Source organism: Aedes aegypti, chromosome 2, assembly GCF_002204515.2.
Source record: "Aedes aegypti strain LVP_AGWG chromosome 2, AaegL5.0 Primary Assembly, whole genome shotgun sequence".
NCBI lineage: Eukaryota > Metazoa > Arthropoda > Insecta > Diptera > Culicidae > Aedes > Aedes aegypti.
In genome coordinates this window covers 370,218,099-370,243,307 of record NC_035108.1, presented here as the reverse complement: position 1 = coordinate 370,243,307, position 25,209 = coordinate 370,218,099, and the positions used below count along the sequence as shown (strand labels likewise).

General features: G+C 35.3%; 1 protein-coding gene across 16 annotated transcripts in view; it reads right to left on the bottom strand.

Moving 5' to 3' along the window:
- The window catches only part of LOC5566382 (breast cancer anti-estrogen resistance protein 3), a 142,673-nt gene that overhangs the window by 77,999 nt on the left and 39,465 nt on the right, over nt 1-25,209 (bottom strand). For 13 of the 16 annotated variants that reach the window (XM_021846684.1, XM_021846685.1, XM_021846687.1 and 10 more), the window contains 2 exons: nt 24,777-24,917; nt 13,127-13,226 (listed from right to left, as the gene is read on the bottom strand). In XM_021846684.1, coding sequence (XP_021702376.1) covers nt 13,127-13,226; nt 24,777-24,917 — 241 coding nt within the window. Of the gene's footprint in view, nt 1-3,039; nt 3,798-13,126; nt 13,227-13,344; nt 13,480-24,776; nt 24,918-25,209 lie in introns of those variants that run through there. The other 3 variants (XM_021846697.1, XM_021846695.1, XM_021846694.1) reach the window with 2 other exon arrangements.

The window sequence follows — 25,209 nt, the reverse complement described above, 5'->3', positions numbered from 1 at the left end:
CGTTTTACTTAAATCTTTCTAATGAACCAAAGAGGACTAACATTGAGAAAAAAGTGAAAAAATGGCCCTGATATGCAATTAATTGGACTAAGTTTTAAAAAAATAACGAAATCATGAAGTCTTAAAAAAACTCGTTTATATTTTGCTCATCATAACTAAAACATTTTCGTATTACCTATACTGAAAACATTTTTTTTTTGAATTGAAACGTATAACATATTTCCTTAAGATGGAAATTCTTAGAGAACGCTATGTGTATGAGCATGATTGACCGCTCGCAGTTGCTACTCCGTTATTGCAAGAACAGCTATACTTACACAGGGAACCAACAGACGCTACTCAGGATCAGTAGCATTATCAATGTGTAAATACAGATTCTACAGTTCAAACACTACTGTCAATCTTCGTTTTTTTTCACTCGGAAAATCTTAGAGTACGAAACCAAATCAGAAATCATCGAATGAGTTTCTAGGTTCTCAAATGTGTGTTATTAAATTAGACGAAGATGTAATTTAGAATTGTATAATACCGTTTTGATTCATATTACGGACAGCTTCAAATTCCGGACACTCTCGTTTGTATGGAAACATTTCACACGAAATGTTTCAATTTTCGTCGTCCTAAAGTTCTCATTTTCGAGGCTCGTTTTATTAGGTTCTTTCCATAAATATCATTGCAAATTTATAATTCCCAACTACCTTAGACGTCTCTTAAGTGGTTGAACGATTTCAATTGATGATTTGACTGTTCCATTAATGATTATCATGAGCTGTCCGTAATTCAAATCAAAGCGTCCGGAATATGAGGCAAAAATGAGGGAGCGTCCGGAATAAGAATCATGAAAAGGCCACAGGTTTAGATTTATTTAAAATTATTCAAGTTGCGGACGCGTATTCTTTACCCACCATCCGAAAGTTAAAGGCTTCCGACGCTCGATAACGCTAAAAAATCATACAGAATGATTTATTTTGTATGGTCCAAACTGGGTTATACTTCACTGAGGCCTTAAGTGTCCGTAATATGAATCAAAATGGTATATTGGCTACGGCTTTTAAGATTGCCCCGTTTTTGTTCTTCATTTGTCCCATTTTAATTTGGTTTGCTTATGGTCAGCCTACTACACTTATCATTTCTATATACATTTGATCTCACAATCTCTCCTCTTCTCTGACAAATAGATTCGTTAGTTTTCGAACAGTTGCTGTTATAAAACGGCAAGTTTGCCAAATGAGGGATGGCGTCGCCAACAGTTATTTTGAATAGAATGAAGTTTCAAGAAAATTCAATATTTGCCAATAAACAGTTGGGTTTCGACATGGACATTCGACCAATCATCAACTTTTACGTGTAAAAAATTTTATTCGTTACAATATATACTGCTTCGCGACTAAAAATGGGTGAACCAACGTGCGAAGTTCGATTTTTGACCAACTTCGCCGCGTCGCGAGTCGCTTCGCTATAGAGCGCATCTATGCCCTCCGCCGTGTGCATTATGCGCACTATTGAGAATCGAGCTGCGACGCGGCGAAGTTGGTCAAAAATCGAACTTCGCACGTTGGTTCACCCATTTTTAGTCGCGAAGCAGTATATCTAATGGCTATTCTACTGGTCTTGCTCTCCTAGACATAGAAAAAGAATTCGACAGTGTTTGGCAGTGAAGGCTTGATTGTTAACAAAAAATAATAATAATACCGTTTTGACTCATATTCCGAACACTTAAGGCCAACAGTGACTTCAAATGTATCTGGTGCGCATAAATTTGCTCGTATTTGTGAAAATTTTAATTTCTTCACAAAGTCCAACTGTTAGATGATGGATGAGCCAATAAAAATGTTTATTTAAAATTGTTTAGTATTGATTCAAGGTGAAAGTATAGATCATTTTGATTCAAATGCCGAACACTGTGTTCATTCTGTCTCATATTCCAAACACCTTGATTCAAATTCCGAACAGCACGAATAAATCGCATTCGAATGAATAATTTCGCAAATGAATTTATCTAAGCTAGTTATACTGGCCTCGAACTAGAGAATCAACACTGCTCCCGAGGTATAAAGTAGATTTGAAGATGATTAAATTGAATTGTAATTGACTGCCATTTCCTAGTAAGAGCTACTTAGACTTAAGAAGAAGCTTTTGATATTCATACAAATTTTCAGACTAATCATGTGGAATGCTGTACCAATATGGACTAGCTGATGTAACACCAGGAAAAAAGCTCTGCAAGGGATTCAAAATAAAAATGAAAATGATTCTGAAGCTCCCTTCTTGGAATAGTACTAATGAGATACAAAGAATACCCAAATTTGAAACATCAAATGCCGAATAAAATTACTTACATTTTAAGAGAAAAATCGAGGTAATTTTCTATCGCTACGATAAATGCGTTACATATTTTGGATAAGACAATTGAAAGCGTTTTTTGTCTATTGTAAGCAGGTTAATTCAATTCACCTGCAAAAAAATTGAACTGCAACGGCATATAAAATGTTGTAAATAAAATGTTAATAAAAACTTTATTTAGTTACACCATCTTAGGATGATAGTGTTATCAAACATAAAACAAAAACATATCCTCATTTCAAAAAAAAAATAAATTTTAGCCAAACAATGACGACTGCAACTTGTACCAAAAAAAAACTGTTTACACTAACAATGTATGCTAACCACCCACAAAACCTTAACCTAGACAGTGCTACCCATCGAGTAGTCAAGCATAAAAATAAACAACAATCCGCACATCAATGGGAGTCACAAATGAAGAGAAAGAGACCCTCGAAGAAAAAGCAACAAAAAAAAAATCAATGACACTCACTCTCAGTCTCTTGTAACAGCCCGGATTGTAGTGTCTGTAGTATTTTGTGTACACAATGTTCATAGACACGAATGCGGAAAATGTCTCCTTAGCCCGTGGTGGGTAACTCTCGGCTCCCCCCATTGAGGAAACAACAGTCGCTGATGAGTAGAACCGATTCCTCGAAGACAAATGAATGGACATAAAGGAGGATAAGCAAGCAGCATGAAAAATCGCATACACACCTTAAATCATGGAACCACAATCCGCATCATGTTCTCGGGAGTCCTTTGCGAGGAAAAGTTTAATTAGTCCTTGCTGCTTCGTTGTTCGGTTGAAGTGGGTGAAAAACCAGTCAATGCGAGGGCGGCTATCTAATCCGTGTGTGTGCTTTGTGACGGCTTTCGCAAAGATGATGTTGCCTAGCAGCTCCGTGCTCAGTTTTGTGAAAATTGCAGGCCCGAAGGGTGTATAATCCAGTGTGAGTGGGCGTGAGGATATCGCTGGGCGGTGAAGTCGATTCGGAAAACTTTTTCTCTCCTGGGTGAAATTTTGGATCAACTTTTCCTTTTCATCAAATATTAAAGCAATGCTTTTTGCAGCATTTGGTACTGCAAAACATGCGACGACTGATGTCGTTTCCTGATCAATTGACAGGATGCATCATTCACCAACGTTATTCCATTACACCTAGGCTAGATCTGGGAGCTGATTCTTTGCACAAATTTTCCCACCCACTTTTCCAGTACGGAATGAAAATTCTTCTCAAACAGTTTTCTCGTCAAACACTGAATATTAAATAAACATTTCAGTACACTTCACTGCAAAATGATTCACCATTCACAAGTTAAAGGATCCAGAGGTAGAATAAGAATAGATTTTTTTCCTGCCAAAAAATTCAATGAAAGCTATTTTTCACCAGCAGAACTGAGCAAACAGCGGACCCGACATTACCGAACGCGAGAAAATACACTTTTGGACTGTGGAAAAGATCCCACTGGGTCGTCCCGTATCCTTGCTAGAGTAGCAGCACTCACGCGGACATCCTAGACAAAATGGGTAACTCACTTACACATCCGCCGAGCAATTCATTGTACAAACACACGTGAACTACAGGATTTGGTAGCGGTTGTAAAATCGTGTGGCCGGGAACATGTGTGATGTGGGGTGATTGGTCGAGAGGCGCGATTTTTACTCTAGGTGCTGCAAGCGGTACGATAAGAGCTGATAACTCACAGCAGGAACGTGCTGAAAAGGATACGTTTTCCGTTCCCTCTTTCCACCTTGCACCGTATTTCTTTGATGCACGAGCTACTACCTACTACGAGCGATGTGACCGATGAACGTTTCACAATAGCCCGCGCGCTCATGGGTGTAGCCAGAATGGTTGGTGCTCTAATGGCTACCGCTTCTGCTAAACCTTCAAAAGGCGTGGACACCATTTTTACGCTCTTTTGCTCATATCTTGTGACTCAATTGATCAATTCCTCAAAATTTTAACAATTTTGTACAGTGGATTGGTTGCACCTTCAAATGCATTCACAGAGATTAGGATACCGGTGGCTAATCATGTCCGAAAATGTAGTATGCACCTCCTATTCCACCAGCAATTCTTGGAAAAATGTATTAATGTGAAAGTATATATATCACGTCTTCAGAGTTTATGGGGAAATTTTTCATCACAATAATCACTTGGCTATTTGACATGTTATACAGCCAGCCGGGAGGATTATTATGAGAATTCTGGACTGATTCTGATAATATTTCTTGAACGATCCTCTTTTAATCCTTAAATGATACTGCTGAGAACTTTGAAAGGATTCAATGAGAATCCTGGGACGATTTATGATGCCGATACTTAGAGGATTCTGATAACCATCTCCAAAGATTTTTTTTTGAGAATCTTGAGAGCATTTTGATGTGAGTCATGCGACAAATCGAATGAGAATCCTGAGAAGATACTGATGAGAATTCTGTAAATTTATGTGAAATCCTTAAAAAGATTCATCAGAAGTTTCTAGGGTTCTCAACCGTCCATCGGTCTTTTGGAATTGTAAACGGAGTTCTCAAACTGGACTTTAAATGGTCATCAGTGTTCAAAATGACTAGGAAGGCTTCTAATGATCATCTTTTGTAGAGTAACTATATTTTTTTAAGACACAGTATGGTAATCAACATTTGATTTGGATTGGTTCTCTGGGATCGCATACTAAAACTTCCGACTTCCTGTATCTGAACATGTCAAATGGGCAAGTTATTATTGTGATCAAAAGTGTTCCACATGAGCTCAGGTGACTTGATACATACTATATGTATTTTATATAGTATGTTTTATAGTATTATTTACGAGATTTTTAGCCCTGGCTTAGTTTATCTCGGGATCAACGGCTTTACTTCCCTTCCGAATGAAGTCGTCACTATAACGTTTTACGTTGTGACTATCTCAGCATGAGAGGCGTGAATTCTAACCAATACACCAGACTCGTCCTCTAGCTTACATACTATGTTCATATACTTTCATATAAATACATTCGAAATATATTGAAATTTTACCAAGAATACCTGGTCTAATTGGAGGTGTACAGTACATCTCCGGCCGTGTATCCGGATTGGCCAACGGTATCCATATCTTTGTGGATGCATCTTAAGGTAGAACTAATGCCCCTGTGCAAAACTGTTAAAATTTTGAGAATTGATAAATTGAGTCAAAAGATATGAGCAAACGTGTGCAAAAAAGTCTTCAACACCTTTTAAGGGTCAATAAGCAGAAGGTCCAGATAGCCGTAGCGGTAAACGCGCAGCTATTCAGCATGACCATGCTGAGGGTCGTGGGTTCGAATCCCGCTAGTTGAGGATCTTTTCGTAAAGGAAATTTTCTCGATTCCCAGGGCATAGAGTATCTTCGTACCTGCCACACGATATACACATGTAAAAATGGTCAATCGACAAAGAAAGCTCTCAGTTAATAACTGTGGAAATGCTCATAAGAACACTAATGTGAGAAGCGTCCCAGTTGGGACGTAACGCCAGAAAGAAAAAGAATAAGCAGAAGGTCATAGGTTCAATCGTATGCACGTCCTTTCCTCGTACTGTGTAGTTGTATCCTTTACTTGCTTCTAACTGTTTTCTTGTAAGGGGAAGATGAATTGAAGCCAATCCTTAAATTTTCAAGAACATAAATCTGTAAAACCGATCAACTTTTTTAATTTGAAAACTTGATCGATTGGTCACTAGCTGGTGGGGAAGTTGTCAATTTAAACGGATGTTCGGTTCTTCAGATTTCTGCTCTTGAAAATTCAAGGTTTAGCTCCGATTCATCTTTACCTTGATCTATCACACTTAAACTATTCATTCATAGCAATTGATAGAACCAGAGAAGGACAAGAAATCGTTTTCATGCATTTCCTTTCTTCCATCATTATAACACGCCTTTCCTTACGCCTGATACATAGGCAGTCTGCTGAACAAAAAACATGCCTCTCTGTTATAAAATTCCCTTACCCATACAACTTCCCGCATGAACTGGTGTAGATACCAGGTATATCCGCACTGAAATAATTATACAAGTTCGATCAACGTGTTCCAGATGTGAATTTTCACTTATTATAAAACACATCAATCGATTACGTAAAACCAGTTGCTACCAACAATCCAAATTTGTAAAAAAAAAAAAAAGATTTCGGCTCTGTTATGCCCTACGGCGCCTGAGCCTGCCAAATAAACGAGATAAGTAAAAAAAAAACAAACCAAATTCAAATGTTAAACACGTTAATTTACAAATTATCGAAAATTTTGCTGTAGGATTTATTAGCGATTGAGTGATTTTCTGATACAAAGCACCAGGTATCCCTGGCGCCCGGTTTTCCTAAAAATAACATGTTGCTTAACATGCCACGCGTGAATGGAAAATGTGAGTCCTTGTCATGATAGGCAAACTAATTCTACTAGTGATAGATATCGCCATTGTAAAACATGTTTAGATCATGTGAAAAAGTCTTTGCTATCGAACCAAAGTAGGTCCTTAACAAATTCAAAGATTTTACACGTTATTTCACCTTGCCAATCGGCAAGAATGACTTTATGATCGATAAAATCTCTTCTTTCTTTTGCTCATCATTGCTAGTTCAGCACCCAGTTCCTAAAATCTATTCTTGTATTTGTTCAACTGCATCGCTTTTCGAGGAAACGGATAATTCGGGGAAATGGTTTTCTGTGAAACGGGTCATTCGGAGAGTTGGCATTCGGGAAATTGACTTTCGGGGAAAAGTTACACAATCATGTTAAACAGAATGTTCCCCTTCAGATTTTGGTCGGGTCTGGCCATGAATTTCGTAGTCTTTTATTTTGGATTTTCAAGACTACCTCATTCCCCCTGTGTGATCTTTTGTCCATACAAACGTTTTGAAATTTATATGAGCCGTATCCTTTGGCCAAACCTCCCTACTCCCATATATGACCAAGTGGTTCATGGGCGGCCTCTTAGATGGTTTTCCTGAAACAAGGGAAGCAAACACTCGCCTTTTAAAATGTTTTTTTGGGCTCAACTTGTATTCGCTTGAGATCCATAATAATGATTTTAACGATTTTTTTTTTGTGAACTGACGTTGGTGTCCGGGATTCGAAGTAACTGGGAATTCGAATCAATTTGGTAAGTACATTTTTCAACGACAAAAGACTAAATGAAACCAAATTTATTTATTCCCGCTCTTTAAAAATGTATAAAAACGATTCTGAGGAATGGTTTTCTGGAGAATGTCCTATTCTGGGGAATGGATTTATGGGGAATGTCGCATTCTAGGGAATGGGATTCTGGGGGATGTAATTCTGGGAAATGTCCTACAACTGCTATCTCTTATTTTTATTGTCTTTCAATTTATTATACTGTTTTCTGATATTCCAATGTAGTAGAGGAGGATAGTACAGATGGTTGCTAAATTATTTCATAATCTTTTCTGAAATATCAATTTACTCTTCGTGAACCCTCAAATTATAAAACGGGCTGGTTTCAGATGTTTCTTCTTGATCTTTAAAACTTTTATAAAATGTTATACCAATGATTCAATCCTGGTTAAAATTACTCAGCAGGGATGATTTGACTCATTCTAGTAAATTTCTTCTGATTGCCTAATTTTAATTGAAATCATTGCGCTTTGTATAACCACATTAGACATACAACAATCCCAGCTGTATCATATTTCTTCAAAAGCCTGTTATCATTACTTGCAAGTTGTCCAGGAACCAAGCATAAATTATTATATTGCGAGCTTCAAACAAGTTCCGCTGTTATAGCCTTATCATCACATATACAGTATTGGACAAAACATTTGCAAACTTTTTCAATTTTCTATACAAAATGGTCAACTTTGGTAGGCTTGATCTCAGTTGTTTATTGACCGATTTGAATGAAATTTTCACAGCATGTCAGATATAACTTGAATTCGAATTCCAATCACGAGTTCAAAATCAGTAGGGTTTGATTAGAGTAATTTTTTTTGACAAATTTACGGAACTTAAAAAGTTGAAGGAATAGCTTTATGGTAACTTCAGAAAAGTTGTTTATTTAGACAATATGAACAAGTTCGCCGAATATAGTTTTTGTGTGGGGCTTTACTATTTTCAGATAAATCGTTTATAATTTTTTGTCAAAAAAAATCACTTTAGTCGAACCGTTATTGCTTATGAACTCGTGATTGGAAAAATCACTCAAAAATAAAAAAAAATAAAATTCATGTTATATCTGAGGTGCTGTGAAAATTTCATTCAAATCGGTCAAAAATTAATGAGATCTAGCCTACCAAATTTGACCATTTTGTATGGAAAATCGAAAAAGTTGCAAATGTTTTGTCCAATACTGTATAACTAGACCTCGAAAAAAATTGTAAAAATTAAAGTTTTATGTTATTTATTATCCGACTCAACCCAGATTTCTGAATGTCAGCTAGTTCATGAACCGACCCTTGCTAAAAAGTAGATGATAATGGCTGCTTCCGATGTTTTTAAACCAATAAAACTGATGTAATTGGTTGACCGTAATAACAGCAACGAAGCTGAAAATATTGGGTTAAAAAATTTACTAAATTATCGCATATACTTAAACCGGTCTATCTCGGCCATCCGCAAATATATGCAAAAGCTTTTGGTAGCACACGAAAGAGTGGAGTCTAGGCTTCCACCTCAAACTGATTGCAGGTCGAATACGGTGGAATACTTTAACTTTCAAGTGGAACTAGTAAATCAATAGTAAATATTATTGTAAATTGTAAAATAAATGGTGAAATTTAAAATTAACTTTATGTTTATATCAGACATGTAAAATACACTTAGTTTACTTTCCAAAAAAGCACACGTGTTCCAAATAATGAGAAATTCTTCTCTATAATTCATTTTATTAAAAAAAGGTTTTTGAACTTTTGTCGCGAAATTTTGATTTCTGGCCCATAGTGGATAGCTCACGTGAATATCTCAGGCTAAAGAGTTCTTCTCATGTTCCGTTAATCGCTTTCCAAAACAATACTTAGATAAGAGCATATCGTGAACAATTAAGCAATGTGGTACGTTTTTGAGTTTTTTATATTTCTGTTGCCGTATAAAACTTTTGAAACCGTTTTTTTGTATTTTCCGATTTTTTGGAGAAAAATCAACCGATTTGTATTATTTTTTGAAAGAAGCTCCATAATATGTTAATGTTACATTGTGTGCCACATTCATATTTTTTTTCGATCTCGAGGTGAATGATTGAGAAAGGATCGCAGCAAGCCGCGCGCGTGAAAGGCTGCTTTTGTTGTTCTGTAATGGTTTTTTCTCTTTTTCGAGATTTAAATTTCGGCTGGCCAAAACTCGTTTTTAGCTGATTTTTTCTTTTAAAAGTAAATGGCGACGATTAACGATATTTAGCGAGTTCACAATGGTGGTTCGGGAAGAAAATAGTGTTTTACGTGCTTTGTGCATCAGAAGTGTGAAGCAATTCCTGTAGGAATACAACGAATGAAGCACCTTTTCATGATGATCCAGGCATTTAGTAAGTTTGGTCCTGTAAGAAGTAACCGGAATTAATTATATTGGTTGCTAAAAGATCTTTGCATTTCGGAGTTTGTGTAGGCTTTCGATGGCCGTTGGAGGTAACGGAGCAAACGGTGTCTTGTGAACTTTTTTGTGAGTTTTTTTTGTTAGTTTTGCGCGTTCATGTGATGCTTTTTTTTTGCGTTACAAGTTTGCCTTTTCTAGCTTTATTTTTTGCCCTTTTACTCGTGTTCGGAATCATCCGATGACCCTGAGAGGATCTGTTTTGCTTTTTACTTGTCAACGAGTAGAAAATCACTACCGTTGCACGGACAATTTTCTTTTTTGTTTTTTTTTTCGCGCGGGACAATGAACCAATGCACGAGTTTACTAATTGACGTTTGAGCGGTGCCGTGTTATTTACGTGACCATGGCAACAAGTGAATTTGGCACCGCTCAAACGTCAAATTAGTGAACTCGCGCATTGATCCATATTATTCATATTGTAAATAAAACATTATTTCTTTCTTTTGATTGACGGCCTTCGAAAGATTAAATGGAAAACCATTAAACATCAAATCTTTGGGGCCCATCGCCAGCTTTTCAGGCGAGTCCTGGCTTACTACCCTTCCAAACCTCCAAATACGTAGCAGTAAGTAAGTGCTACATCAACATTCCCTTCCTTTATCCCTAGTTACGGTAAAGATGGACGTGGCCGGGAATAGCGATGTTCATTATTTTGGTATTTTTGTTTATGATTAGATTAAGGTTCACTCCCCAGCCTTGTTCTTGAAAGCAGTCTAGATGATATTATCAAAAGGAAAATGAACATTGCTAGTATCTAATCTACGAAGTATACCGTAACTATGCTAACGCTAACATTCATTTTTTTTCTGATACATTGCACAGTGGCGCATCACAGTGGTCCACCAGCTCAGAGTTATTCTTGTTTCCCAATTTTGTTCCCACATGACGTCCGTAGTCGAAAATATAGAAACAAATTGAAATTTAGTCAGATTTAACGTGAAGATGAATTTAAGCCAAACCTAAAATTTTCAAGGGCACAAATCTGGAGAACCAGACATTTGTTTAAGCTGAAAACTCAATAGATTGGTCGCAAGCTGATGGTGGCAATGGATCATCCAGATGAATCCATTCGAACTAAAACAAAGGCAACTCGTCAAGAATTGCCAAAATAGCAGCAATTTGAACTTTTTTTTTCTTTCTGCTGGGCGGATACGAGTTAATATTTAAATGAACTTTTGACGAAGCTCGCCCCTGAAGCTGACTACGCCCATGCGCACGCTCGTTGCGTTCGTGCACAGCGGTGGATGGCGTGCAGAGCTAGATGAATGGCAAAGACGTCCAATGGTTGGGGGACGTCCAGGATAGAGAGGTTACATTAAACACAGGAGACTTATGCTGTTGGGGTGCGAAGCGGAAAAGCTGAAATGTATGCGGTTCATTCAAGATCAGACAGCAGCAACGACATTACTATTTTGACGGCGCTGTTCGGCTCTAGGGCTTCAAGATGTATTGCGATAGCTGGAAGAGGAACAAAATTTTCGTGGTGAAGGGAGCAGCGGTAAAAAGGATCGAAATTGTACAGGAGTAGGGCGATTCATCGGAGGTATACGATTTATGAATTGTTATGGAAGGATCAACGGGGATTATGGTGCATAGAGATAAATAAAAGATTTGTTTTTGGTGAATAAGATGATCCAACAAGATCCATTTGACGAAAAATTAAGGCGGAATGTAATTGAGATTCGGCTCTAAAACCTTGTTTTTGTTTTTTGTTGACTTCTCTCTGCTTTTTGTCATCTATAATTTTCCTCTCCTTCTTGTGCTTCTTGTTCTTCTTGTTGTTCTTGTCCATCTCAAAAATACGTACGGTTGCATTGTCCAATTAATAATGACCTAAAAAGCCCACACACGTATTAGCAACGACCGCATTACAGAATGCGAGCATTCATCTTCCAGCTCTCTATTGTATTCCTTTTGATCTCGAAACCATTATCTGCTCTTGAACGAAAGCATCAATCGAAACTATACAGACGGTATAAACGAGGGACCATTTGTAGATATCTATAGCATTGTTATATTTTCCTTTTGAATTTGGTAACAACTACGATTCATTGTACTTGTTATAACCCTTCACAATCGCTTCTATTTCCACCGAAAGATTAGCTATTTGTTCAGCTTTCATTGATAATTTCTGCAAAAGATGAAGGAAATTCTGAACTGCAGTGCCTTGGTCGTTCAATGGTATTCGTGTGAAAATATAATTTATATATTCATCCAATATCGATGTAGATGTATTTTGAGAAAACTTGGTTGAATTTTGATAAGGATAATGACGTTTGGTAGAATAGACATTTTGTGGAATAGTCATGTGTTTTAAAATAACTATAAATAATGACCCAACCCCGCCTTTTTTCTACGATAAACCTATCACAGAAGAAGAGCTTGGTGGTGTTAAAATAATTTCAAACCTGTTTTTCCGTTAATTACACGGAAAATGAAAAGATTGCCAGCAATTTTTTTTTTAAAGTACCGTAAAAACTTGAGTTTTTATTTTTGCTAAAAATCAATAACTAGAAGAGGCTTTAAGAAAAAATTAAAAAGAATAGAGATGTTCAAAATTAAAAATATCCAAAAACCAAAATTCATAGATTTGCGAATATAAATAAATCATTGCCTTAAACTAATTTAGAACGATTTTAGATAACTAAAAATGATATTTAGATCGAAAATACAAATATGGTCCATACAATTACGTTAAGTTGGAAATCCATTTGTTCGAAATACAATTGGATAAAAATTTGGTCGGACCATATCTAGGCGAATTCCATACTGGACAACCATTGATACGTACGCAGATTTTCAATCAATTTGAAAATGATACCGATCATGTAATTCATGATTAGAGCTTGGAATGTTCTGTTACAATTAGAGAAACGAGGGGGCAAAAATTAAAAAAAAATACCTGGGAGTGTTTCAACTAAGCCAGCTTCGTCTTTGGGGAAAATGTGCTTACGTCAATGATGAATAGATATAATGTTCTACATTAGCGAATTTTGTGGCCTTGGCCGAGTTTGACATACTTCAGGAAGATATGAAATTCGTAATGTTTCAAACTTCATCATGTACTATTCTTAATTGACCATGGTGTCTACCAGCTAGAAGTTACCTTATTAAACTTTCGTTACTTGTATATCACTGGTCTTGTATGCAATGTTGGTGAAAGCTTCCCATCGACGAAAGCTTTCAAGCACTATCTCCCTAGCCCAACTACATATAAAAGCTGTGGTAAATATGCTTCAAACTTACACTGATTCCTGCTCGACGACGGGGCTACCAGTTTTGTTCGGTTCCACCGCCAAGCTGTGGCGCATGGATCTTTGCAGCGTTTCGGATCGGTTGAGACTTGCTGCAACGAAAAGGAAATAAAAATGGAAAAAATATATTTAACGACAGAAGATGATGATGATTTCATTATCAACACTTTTCAATCAAATCCGTAATTTCGTATCATTATCATCGGCTACCTCGCGATGGCACACAGCAGAATGCCTTCAGAATGCATTGCTGTTGCTTCTTGATGCTGCGTCTCATCGCCGCATAAAGTATTGGGGGGGTTGGGTGGTGTACGGCAAGAAATCGATAATCAATGCTACTGCACTTAAGAACGATGATTTCGCAGTAGGTTCAGCCGTTCTGAGTGAACTGAGGCGATACTGAAGTGGTTATCAGCGAGCGTAATGAGGTAGGTTTTTGTATGGAGGGGACGTGTAAAGTTTCACAGAGGGTTGATAAGAGCTACTTTGAAATCCAACTAACAGGTTCTTAGGATCTATGAATTGTTTTAACATTTCTGTAATCAACTAACTGATCGTGTTATACTCGTAATAATGAACATTATACTGCGGAACACGTTTTTGTCTCCAGCATCAAAATACCTCTATTTACTTAATTAAGGGTTGCTGAATCCATTGCCGTTTACATAATTATCATAGCACGTCTAGTTTTTGAGATATTAGGTGTTGAAAATGCAAAAAATGACTATTTCAGCCAACTTGCATGCAAGTTTGCCAGCTTGTAAGGAAATTTATTTGCTTAATTTGCCACAGAATTCAAACTTTATGTGTGTAACAATACTTATCATCAAAGTTCATAATACTTTTCATGCGGAAAAGTTATTTTTTGATGGTTTAGAAAAGTATTGTATTTTGCCATATAAGAGTAACGAAGAATTATGTATGGAGACTGCAAGCATGTTGAAAAAATCGGTTTAATCTAAATATTATCGTGAAATTTCTACCAAAATATATCAGTTTACGTCCTCTTTTACATGCTTGATGGATAAGACCACAAAAAAGTTTGATAAAATATACTTCAAATTTTAGGTTAACATCAACGAAACCAATTTTTTATACAACTTTGACGACCTGTAGCTAAAAATTGTGACGTGCTGGAAAATTTTTGAAACCGTCATCAGATTCAGCAACCCCAAATCTACTAGAGACATATAATTTTATTCTTGAGACACGCAAAAATGTCATTTTTGTTGCGCTGTGTTATCCAACGTTTTCATTTGAAAAACAACTTTAATTATTAATACATGTCCGAATTGTGTGACTATGATAATTCCAACTCAAAATCATGAATCATGACTTTTTTTTGAAAATAACCGTGATTTGTTCGCTCATTTTCGAGAGTCGACTCTTTTGAATAATTTGTGAGTGAGTCGTCCATCTCTAGTCTCGATGGTGTTACACGAGGTTTTAAACCGGAATAAGAGAATGCTAGTCCGTCATCCAGTGTTCACTTCCAGTCTGTGCAGCTAAATGGCTGAAGACAGTATGCCTGTATTTTTTTTAAAGGAATTCATTGAGAAATCACTAGATTTCCAACTAGCTAAAGCTATCAAAATTCTAACTTGGTGTGTTATTTAATTACGATCATTTTTTTGTAACACTGGTTGTTATAAATTAGATGCAGGATGTTTTTAAAATAACTAAAATTTTGTACTACTACAGCATATCAAAATTGTAGAATATTTAGTTACAAAAACCGCCTTGAGTTAAAATCAATTAGGGTAAAAACTAGATGTTTTTCTCAGTTTTTGGGAAATGTTTTTGAATGTGTAATTCTTATTTTAAAAAAATGACAGAAACGAAATAAAAAGAGTTTTATATTGGTTTTAAAAACCAAGTGATTGTCCGAAATTTCTCCGAAAACCATTTCCCCGAATGAAATTTCCTCGAATGAAGTTTTCCTGAATGAACTATTTTCCCGAATGTACCATTTCCTCGAAAAAGTCGCAATGAAATTGGCATGCTGAAAGTTATTCATGATCTTGCTACCAAAAAGTATTCAACGTGCTAGTTGATGTAAGATTATATAAAAATTGATTATTTTGTTATCAAATCCATATGTTTTAAGTAACAGATGTTCAATATAATGTGTCACGTGCATCTGACTCAAAGCAAATTAGATTTTTTGCTGATAGCCTGATAAAAAAGCGAGTACATGATAGGCAGTTTCATTAGAAGCGGTATCTTTTGAGTATGGATATTTGGATTATTGACATTTGGCCGAATGAACGTTCGGCGTTCTTCTAAGTTTTGCCTTCTTATAATAATAGGCTGTTCCTTCACATTGTTTCGCATTATTACGCAAAGATGCCTTATTCAGCCAAGCGTCCTTATGCCATATGTCCACTAGGATAAATGTAATTTCATTACACTTAGTGTCAGTAGCTACAGTGAGTCCATTGATCCTTGGCACCTAATATATCCTGCACTACATAATTGATTTTCTGACAATGAACCCAGTTTCAGTTTTCTACACACTCCGATAAAATCATGTGATTTTACGTCTTTTGGATGCAAATAAAAGAAGCGAGCCGAATGACGTGAACTTATGTCATATTTCAAATACCATAGTGTCTGGTTCGGGAAATGCCGATCATAGTGCCATCGTTTTCGTGTCCATTAACGTGTAAAGTTACATTTTTTGTTCAATACATCTTCAAGGACACATTTTTGTGTCGTTTTATCATTTACATCAACTGTCGTTCAATCATACTATGAATTACGTCCACAGTAATTTCCATTATTTTTAAGAGTGTAGATTTTTTTTTATGTCTTGGATAGAAAAAAATTTGCCGATCTAAATGCTAACAATCACCAATTAAATAAAAAAATGCCTATTTGAAAATAAAGGAGTAGATGAAAAGCATTGAAAATGATGGATCAAAGTATTAGAATCTATAGAATTCGTTCTTACATTCACATTTTTATTAATAGCATATCATTACCAGAAAAAAAAACTGATTAAAGTTTTAGTAGCTCTGTTAGTTTTTATCGACATATTTATTTATAAAGAACAGCCTTCTATTGAAAGAAGGGCAAATTTCTGATGGTTGCTGCTAGCAGAACAATATTAACACAGCAAAGCTTTAAAAAACTGTTTACGATGATAAGAAGGTCAGACTAGCTTTAAAATTATCAACTATTTTGATGCCAATGATTATTAGACCATTAATATAAGGAAGACCAATCTATATTCTAAAGAAGGAATATTTAAAAAAATGAAAACAAGCCTCTTGTACGTTATCTATTGTAGTTCAAAAATAATTAACCATCTGCTTATGTTTCAAAAAACACAAACTACTAACGTGGAATTAATTTTCTAATAACAGCCTGGACACGGTGTGCTGAACTATCAGATGCGTCCCAAATCAACTTAGTGACTCATTAATTTATCAAAGATTTCATGCAGCTCAAATTTCATTTGGGTCACGTGTCAAACCAGCCAACAGTGTCACCAATCAAACTTTATTTCATAATTCTGCCTTTTCCCTTTCAGCCAGATGTCATTAAATCATTCGTTTGAAGCGATTATAAAACTTGATGAATATGGTCTATTACACCGATAATTTCAAAATGAAAAATGAAAAAAATCTCTTTGTTAAAAGCTTTCGGGGAAACAGTACATTCGGGGAGATAGTTCAACCGGGGAAATGGTTTTCGGGAGAAAACACCGTGAAAAAATCATTCGGGGAAATGGTTTTCGGGGATATGTCGGACGGTTGGGTGACAAAAGGTCGAAAGACAAAATGTCGAATGCCAAAACGTCGAATGCCAAAACGTCGAAAGGACAAAACGTCGAAAGGACAAAACGTCGAAAGACAAAATGTCGAATGCCAAAACGTCGAAAGGATGACATGTCGAAGGAACAGAACGTCTGAAAGAAAGAAAATGCGATTGTCTGAAAAAGCATTTAACCCTCTAATACCCAATTTTTTATTTTCGATCTGAATATCTTTTTTAGTTATCTTAATCGTTCTAAACACGTTTTGAGCAATGATTTATTTTTGTTCGTTAACTAAATAAATTAATGAATTATTTTTGTTCGCAAATCTATGAATTTTTTATTTTTGTAATTTTTATTTTTGAACATCCCAATACTTTTTCATTTTTTTGAAGCCTCTTCTAGTTACTGATTTTTGGCAATAATAAAAATACAATTTTTCAAACAATGTTCAAAAATTCAAAAAAGTTTCAAAAGTCATAAAAACTTTTCTCATATGCGTGTTATGCGTCAATTTTTAAGCTAAAATAAAATCATTATGATTTCCGAGCTACGAAAAAATACACAAAATTCCAAAGTGTACCCCGCCTAAAGGCGGGATTGGGTATTATAGAGTTAACTATTTGATTACTAAGGAATAATAAAAAAAATCGATAAAGATGAAACGTGAAATCCAAAAACTATACAATATTTGAAATAGACAAGCCAGTGATTTTTTTTTTCTTATGTTATTACCGTTATACCGTAATATTTCACTGGTCTGGAAAAGATTAGAAAAAAATATGAAAATAATCAATACTTGTCGGAGACGTTTAAGATTTTTGTTTAATTTTCAGGTTATAAAACAATTATTTAACTATCTCATCAAAGTGCTAATTTTAGTCAAACATTGAAAGAAATTCTATAATATTTGTTTGAGCTTGACGTTATCGCAGTACCGCCACGTAGAACGTTAATGTTCGTTTGAATATGTTTGAAATTGATAATTGTGTCTACTAACACTAGTCTTTTTGTTTGTTTAAATTCTCTACACAAAATTAATCAATTTATAGAAAACTATTGAATAGTACACCCAAAACAAGACTCAATCCAAAAATTAAATAATATCGTTACATATAAAGAAAACGTATAGTTTTCTTACAGAAAATGTAAGATTTCATTACAAATATCGTATATGCAACGATATTATAAAATATGTGTAAGGTTTTCATGCACAATCGTAATTAAATCTGGCAGTCACTTGTTGGGCGTACATATTGAAAAACTTGCTGGATATCTTGATTTCTATGTATGTGAACCTGAATATCTATGAAAGAAAGGAAAATCAATCTTTCAAGTCAATTGTACGTAATCGACAAGAGAATGAGTAATTTTTAAAAAATAAAGAATTCACAAAGAGGGTAACGACTACATCGTTCTGAAATGCTAGCAATTGGTGCCTGCTGCGAAAAGTACAGACAACAATCTTTTAAATTAGTCAATTCCGATCACCAACCACCCAACGGCTTGTTGTTCGTATTCCTCTCATTCAACGTGCTACACCTGGTTCTCAAGTTTCTGGAACTTTCTTTTCAATTTCAACTTGCTTCAAGCGCTGCACTACTTCTTTATTCGTCAGAAATGGATGGTTGTTTGACATTTTTCTGGAAATTTGTTTCATGCTTACTGTGATGAAAATTTTGAATTTGACTGTTTCCAACGCTGTCTGCATCGCAACCATTTGTGCCTTGGCAACGCTAGTTATTCAAAGACCTTCGCAAGAAAAAAGACTGCTTTCGACGTTTTGTCCCTTTCGACGTTTTGGGATTCGACGTTTTGGCATTCGACGTTTTGGCATTCGACGTTTTGTCTTTAGACATTTTGTCCCTAAACCATGTCGGACAATCAACCAAGTCTTTACCGCGAATCGAAACGAGACATGTACCAAACCACTAGATAGGACCTGACGCCCCTAGCGTTCAGGCTATTGATACACTCAAAGCAGAGGCGCGTCCACGTTCAAAATAATGGGTAGGACAAACGTTGGCAAAAATTTTGTGCACAGTGAAGTATGAAAAATTTCAACCCTATGGAGCCCTAGGCTGGAATATATTTGAGGGGTCTTAACGCCATATATGTATTTCTAAGAAGAATGGCTTGTTTTTTGACTCCCAAAAATTGCTGAAAAAACTTCAAAGTAGATTTTCACAAAACTAGGTTTTTGTAACTAACACCCTTTTTTGTCGTTTCCTCAAGACTAAGATAGCTTTTCGTCATCACAAGGCTGGTAGTGACCGGGTGCCTTGAAAATAGGAAATTAGATACCTGAAAAAAATACTTTAGAAGGATTCAACCAGAGAAGAAAAAAGACCAATCAGGAAAAAAGAAAACAAAACAAACGAAACGTAATAGGAACCAGAAGCTATGAGTTTGATTCTTCATAGGATCAGAACAGGCATTTCTCTAAGAACTCAGTGGTTTTTTTAGAATTCCACGTAATGCCACACTACAAGTAGTTGTTTTTCATGATTTTCTCTAAGAATTTCATCACAACTTTATTCAGGTTGTTGCCCAAATGTCCAGATATTACTCAAGAAATTTATAAAAGAAATCATTTAATAATAGTTTCTCAAGAAATTTCTCAATTAATTTTGTGTAGGACACCTCAAGAATCCAACTTGGATTTTTCAATGAAAACCACGGAAATGAAATTTTCCAAAGATTATTTCTGAAATCAACTGACTTCCTTCTGAAAGTCGTTACTCCCTCAAGATTTTATCCAGTGATTTATTTATTGATTTCCAAGATTCCCGGCCAAACCTCTTCCAAAATTCAATCTTTAACATTTCCAGAAATTTTCAGGGATCTCCTACAAAATCTTCTAGAATTGATACAGGATATCTCTCAAGTACCTACAGCATTTTTTTTTAGAGATTCTGAAGATATTTACAGAAATTCCACCAGTAATTATTTAAGTGTTTCTCAAGTAAGTAATAAACGTTTTTTTTTTCAGGAATGTTTCCAGGGCAATGTCAAGAGTTTTTTTTTTTTTTGAATAATTAATCCATGAGGTATTTCTGAAGAAAATCCTTAAGTGACCTCTGATAAAACTTGTGTATAAGTCACCGTTCATTGAAAAGGATCTCTGATATAACTCCTGGATCCTCAGAAAGTTTTAGAAGATTCTATATCTTTTCTAAGATAATCGAATAAACATCAATCGAACCTCGGGGTTGTATTCCGGAGGATTTTGTGAAGAAATTTCTCGGAAAACATTGAACGGAATCTCCAAAGAAATTTGAGTTGGAATTAGCGGAGGAATTGTTGGAATTGCTCAACCTCAACATTTCTGAAAGATTCAAATCATATCCTAAATTCTCTGAGGTATCCTTAAAACTTCATGGAGGAATAATAGAAAAAAATCCAAGAGAAATTACTAGGGCAATAACTGTGTATGTTCTATGCAAATTACTTGAAGAATCCCTAGCAGATTGTACGGAGAAATTCTTGAAACAATACATCCTTGTAAAATCCAAGTATTATTTATTTATTTAATAACTGAGAGCTTTATTTGTCAATTGACGAACACGAATATCCTCTATGCTATGGAAAGTCGATATTATTTTACAGAAAAATTCCCAAACGGTGGAATTCATATCCACGACCCTTCCCTAAAACGACTTCCGACCCAGCTAAAACGACTTTTGCTTCTACTTCTCCGACGTTTCGGCGTATATTTCGCCAAAGATTGAAAATAACGGAGCTAGTGCTCATCTATTGTTGAAGTCGTTTTTAATTTTTGTTTAGTAATTAAAATGTTAATGAAGAGTAATAAACCGATACTAGGTACCGTAATCCGAGGTAGCATTGATCAGCGGGGAAACATTGATCACAATGACCCTCCTCGTAAAAAGTTCAAATCAACATTTACCGATGATATATTTTCAATGCATGATTGGTGATTCCCTTCCTTCTATTCATGAGTTAATAAACAGTAGGGTTTTTGTCATAAGTTGAATTGTGTTCATGCGTAAATTTGTCAACTTTTGGAAACAGTGATTTTCATGATTATGCAATATGCATCAAAGGGAATATGATCAAAGGGAATGCGATTGTTACTAAAGTTGACATCGCCGAAAACGATTCAGTTGTCAAAACTATCACAAATATGCTCAGTTAAGCATAATTAACAAATTTTTTATAGAGAATGAAGAATTTCCTTATGAAATTGCCTACCTTTAGGCGTATTGCACAATTCAAGGTGTTTTAAATTTTGAAATAATTTAAGAAATAAATTACTTGTAAGTATTCGGCTTCAGGGATCATGATTTTAGAAAGTAATGATGTTTTCGATATTACCGTACGTTGTTTTCATGGGTGATCAATGTTACCCCATATCAGCTAAATGAAAAAATCACCTAAAACCTTAAACATGCTTTAAACTTTCAGAAAACAAAACGCAGTATATAGACATGAGCATTGAGTGTCAGTACTTGTTTTAAAAATATAAAACTTGCAACATATGCATTTTCAAATAAGATTTTTAAGAAAAATCCAAATAAATGATCAATGTTACTCCGGATTACGGTACCACTTCAGGGTTGATGACGGCTAAGTGTCTTAAAATAAAAACATTGGAGACCTCATGCCTGAAAAATAAGACCAAAATGAGACTGAACAGGAATTTCATTTCGATAGGGATTCCTCAAGTTATCCGACCAGACAACTCTCAAAGCGTCTTTCTAAAAGTTTCTGTGGGATATTTGCTAAAAGTTTGCTTCAACTATTAATTCGAAGATTTCTTCAGGAGTACATTGACTGATTCCTTCGCAGACTTCCCAAGGAATAACAAACTCTAAATAAATTTTTAAATGGAAGAAAGTAGAAGTTACTACTACAATAAATCCAAAAATTTTTGAAAGCAATCATTATTAATGAAAAAAAAATATTGCTGTGTGCGTTTGAAATGCAAATATCGAATGCGGGAACACCAAACAAGGTAAGATTTTTCACAAGGAAGGCGAAGTCAAAGATAGCTTTTCTTTGCTAGTTTGGCGGTGATATAGATCACAATTGCTGGGTGTCCTTTGATTAGTTTGTATTACCGCATATAGAACGCATTTGAACAATATTTGCACGTCAAACGCAAACAGCAATATAAAATTGGATTTGTGTGGAATTTTTGGAAAAAAAAATTCTTAAAAGTTTTGTGGAAAAATCCCTGGAAGAATTTATGAAGCAATTCTAGGGATAATCAGAGGGATAATTATTGAAGGATGAGTATTTTCAGAATCTGGAAGTATTTCTCAAAAAATGACAAAATCTGAATTCTTGTATGATTGCTTGAAAAAAAAATTAACACGAATCACACCAATCGTAGAATAAACATTAATTACTTTCCTGTTCATTTATGTAGGAATTCCTCTTTGCATATCTTAAGAAATCATTTGGGAAATTTCAAGACAAATTTTTGGGAGAATTGCTAGAGGAATCTCCGTAAGAATTCTTGTGAGAACCCTGGAGAAATCTTTGTACGTATACCTGAAAAAAAAAACTCTGTAAGGATCTCTAGAAGAATTCCTTTTCTACTAGTTAGTCTTTTGAGGCTCAAACGCGTTTAACGCGCTTTACGGAACCGAATTTCGTTTTTTTTTTGTAAATTTATTGTATACAATTCATTGGCTTCTCCAATTCAAGAATAGCATGGGATGGAGCCTAGAGGAATTCCTGGAGATTAGAATCTTTGAACCCATGGAGTAATCGCGTAGTAATCTCTGCAGTCTCTGGAATTTACATCAAAAATCATTTTAATGTGAAAATAGGAAAAGTAGACTTTAAATGGATTACGTGTATTGCATAAAAAAGAGATTATAGAGACCTTTGTTAACCTTTGTTCGCTTTATCGAAATATGCTTTGGTACTTTTCAAGAACGTATAAAATATTGTGTACAAATATTTATTTCGGCTTGGCTCAGGATACGGATTAGAATAGAATGTTCCCAAACTTGTTGCGGGCTTCCTCAGGCTCAAGTTATACAGGGCCCTCTGATATTCGATTATTAACAGAACAATGTACTTTTGAATCCAAAACCAGGATGTTCTATTCAAAAGTACTGTTCTATAGCGTTGAAATAAACGCTAGATGATATAGGGGCCCCTACTCATTACCAATTCAGGGCCCCTCCAAACCTATATTCCTTGCCCTGATACATTTCAGTGTTTCAAAAAAAAGATCTATTTCCAAATAAATTTATAGGTCAATTATTTCAGAACTTCCATCATACTTATTTGACCAATTTGAAGGATTATGTTTTTGCGTAAATTAATGATGTACAATGTAAATGTTTAATTTCTAACTACTACTACATCTTGTGTAAATTTTTATAGCCTGAATAGATGTGTAACGAATTAAAAAGATGCTTACCATCTCATCGTTATCGGAACATTTTTTTCATTTCTTCAAAGTATCTTTATGTCGTTCTTTAGGTTTATCAGTAGGTATTATAATAAACGCACGTCCAATGTATAGAACCATTTCTAAAACAAATACAAACAATAAAAATAATAGGCAGTACCGAGCAACATCTTCCCCTCATATAATGGAAACGCTTTTATCACCGAACGCCAAAAACAGAATTTACTTCTCATGACAGATTGCAAATTGGACCACACAACCGAACACGAACTTGTTTATACACATCGCTAGATACAGTATGGCCCCTGAGAAAATGCAAAAATTTTACGACGTGAATTCAGAACTCACAAATGTTATTTATTTTTGATTCGTTGGTAAATGTAACTAATGATTACTGTAGTACACTCTAGCATTAATTCGCCATGCAGGACATTTTTATCATAATTTTGTCACTATACTTATGAAAACAAAATCGAAGCATTGTTCTCTCCATGAAATGCTGGGGATTGTAGCATACTCTAGAAATGAACTTTTTGCTTCAAAAAACCCCAATTGATAAAAATATAAGATTGTTTGATCTCAGAGGATGGATGAGTTATTGTTTTTCATAATCACTCTGAAATGTTTTACTAGAGTCATGGTTTTGGAAGCAATTGCGTCTTTTAGGTTTGAAATATATATACGTGTTCCTCTGGTTAAAGACAACCAAGGTTAACACCGGCTCATAGATTTCCAGCAATACAGAATCGCTTGCCACACGTAAATGAAACTTATATCACTGTTCTTCACACTACAAAGTTTAAGCAAAAATATGTTTAGGTTCCCAGCGCTTCTATCAATCGACAAGTTCGAGACAAGACCTGTGAACAAGTTTGCAAGATGGTTGACGTTTTAAAAGCATTTATAACAAAGTTGTTGAACTCGAAAGTTCAAAATAAATAAAGTTAATGCATTGTTTTCGTTTTCCATGTTAAAAACCATCATATGATATGAAATTTTTCGCATTTTTATGGCCCTGTGCTGTACTCCCCTTTCAGAGCCCGAGCATGTACCATCTGCGCTTATCATACCAGTGTGATCATGATTTGTAAGCGCGTTTCAGAAGTGTATAAACCATCAGCGTAAGGGACTGTTATCACACAGCTCCATATTTGCGCAACTACGTGTGACCATCGAACCGAGAGCATCTCGAGAAAGTCACCTGATGAAGATGGTGCGATAGCAGGTACCCATGTTACATTCAAATGCACCGAAGTGAAATGGAAGAGGTCAAGAACCAATTAATTTTGAAAAGCGATTGTTATCAGGTGTAGCAGTTATGACCTTTATGGTTCCCTATAACTAGTACCTCTAGGTATTTGCCATGTTCGGCTTTAGTGTTGAAAATAACAATGATTCGTTGAACTCAAACGATAATGAGACAGATAAACCATATTATTGAGAGCAAACTGGAACTAAGATTTCTTAAATCATAAAATTCAAACTTACCTGTGGCAGGTTTCTCTCGAAGTGCGACAAGGCTGCTGATCATCCGAGCACGATGAGCATTATTCCGTACACCAAGCTTTTTGACGTCGGCCTCACTGCAGTACAGAAAGTCTTCCACTCCGTTGAACTGCTTGAATTTTGCTAGAAAGATAAATGAAACATTCTATATTTATTGAGATGGTTTGTCTCAGTTATATTTTTCGTATGTCATCTTAGAATTACTTCATATACACAGTTAAAAATATGTTGTTAATTTAAGTTTATATTCATGCACATATTTGTAGCATCAAAATAAACTGAAATATCAAAGATAAATCGCTTAGTTTTTAATCGAATGCAATTTAAATTTACACGATCATGTAACATTCAAGCAACTTTGGTTGAAAACTAAACGAAATGCCGTAAAAATAGATGAATTTGGTTTATTTTTACT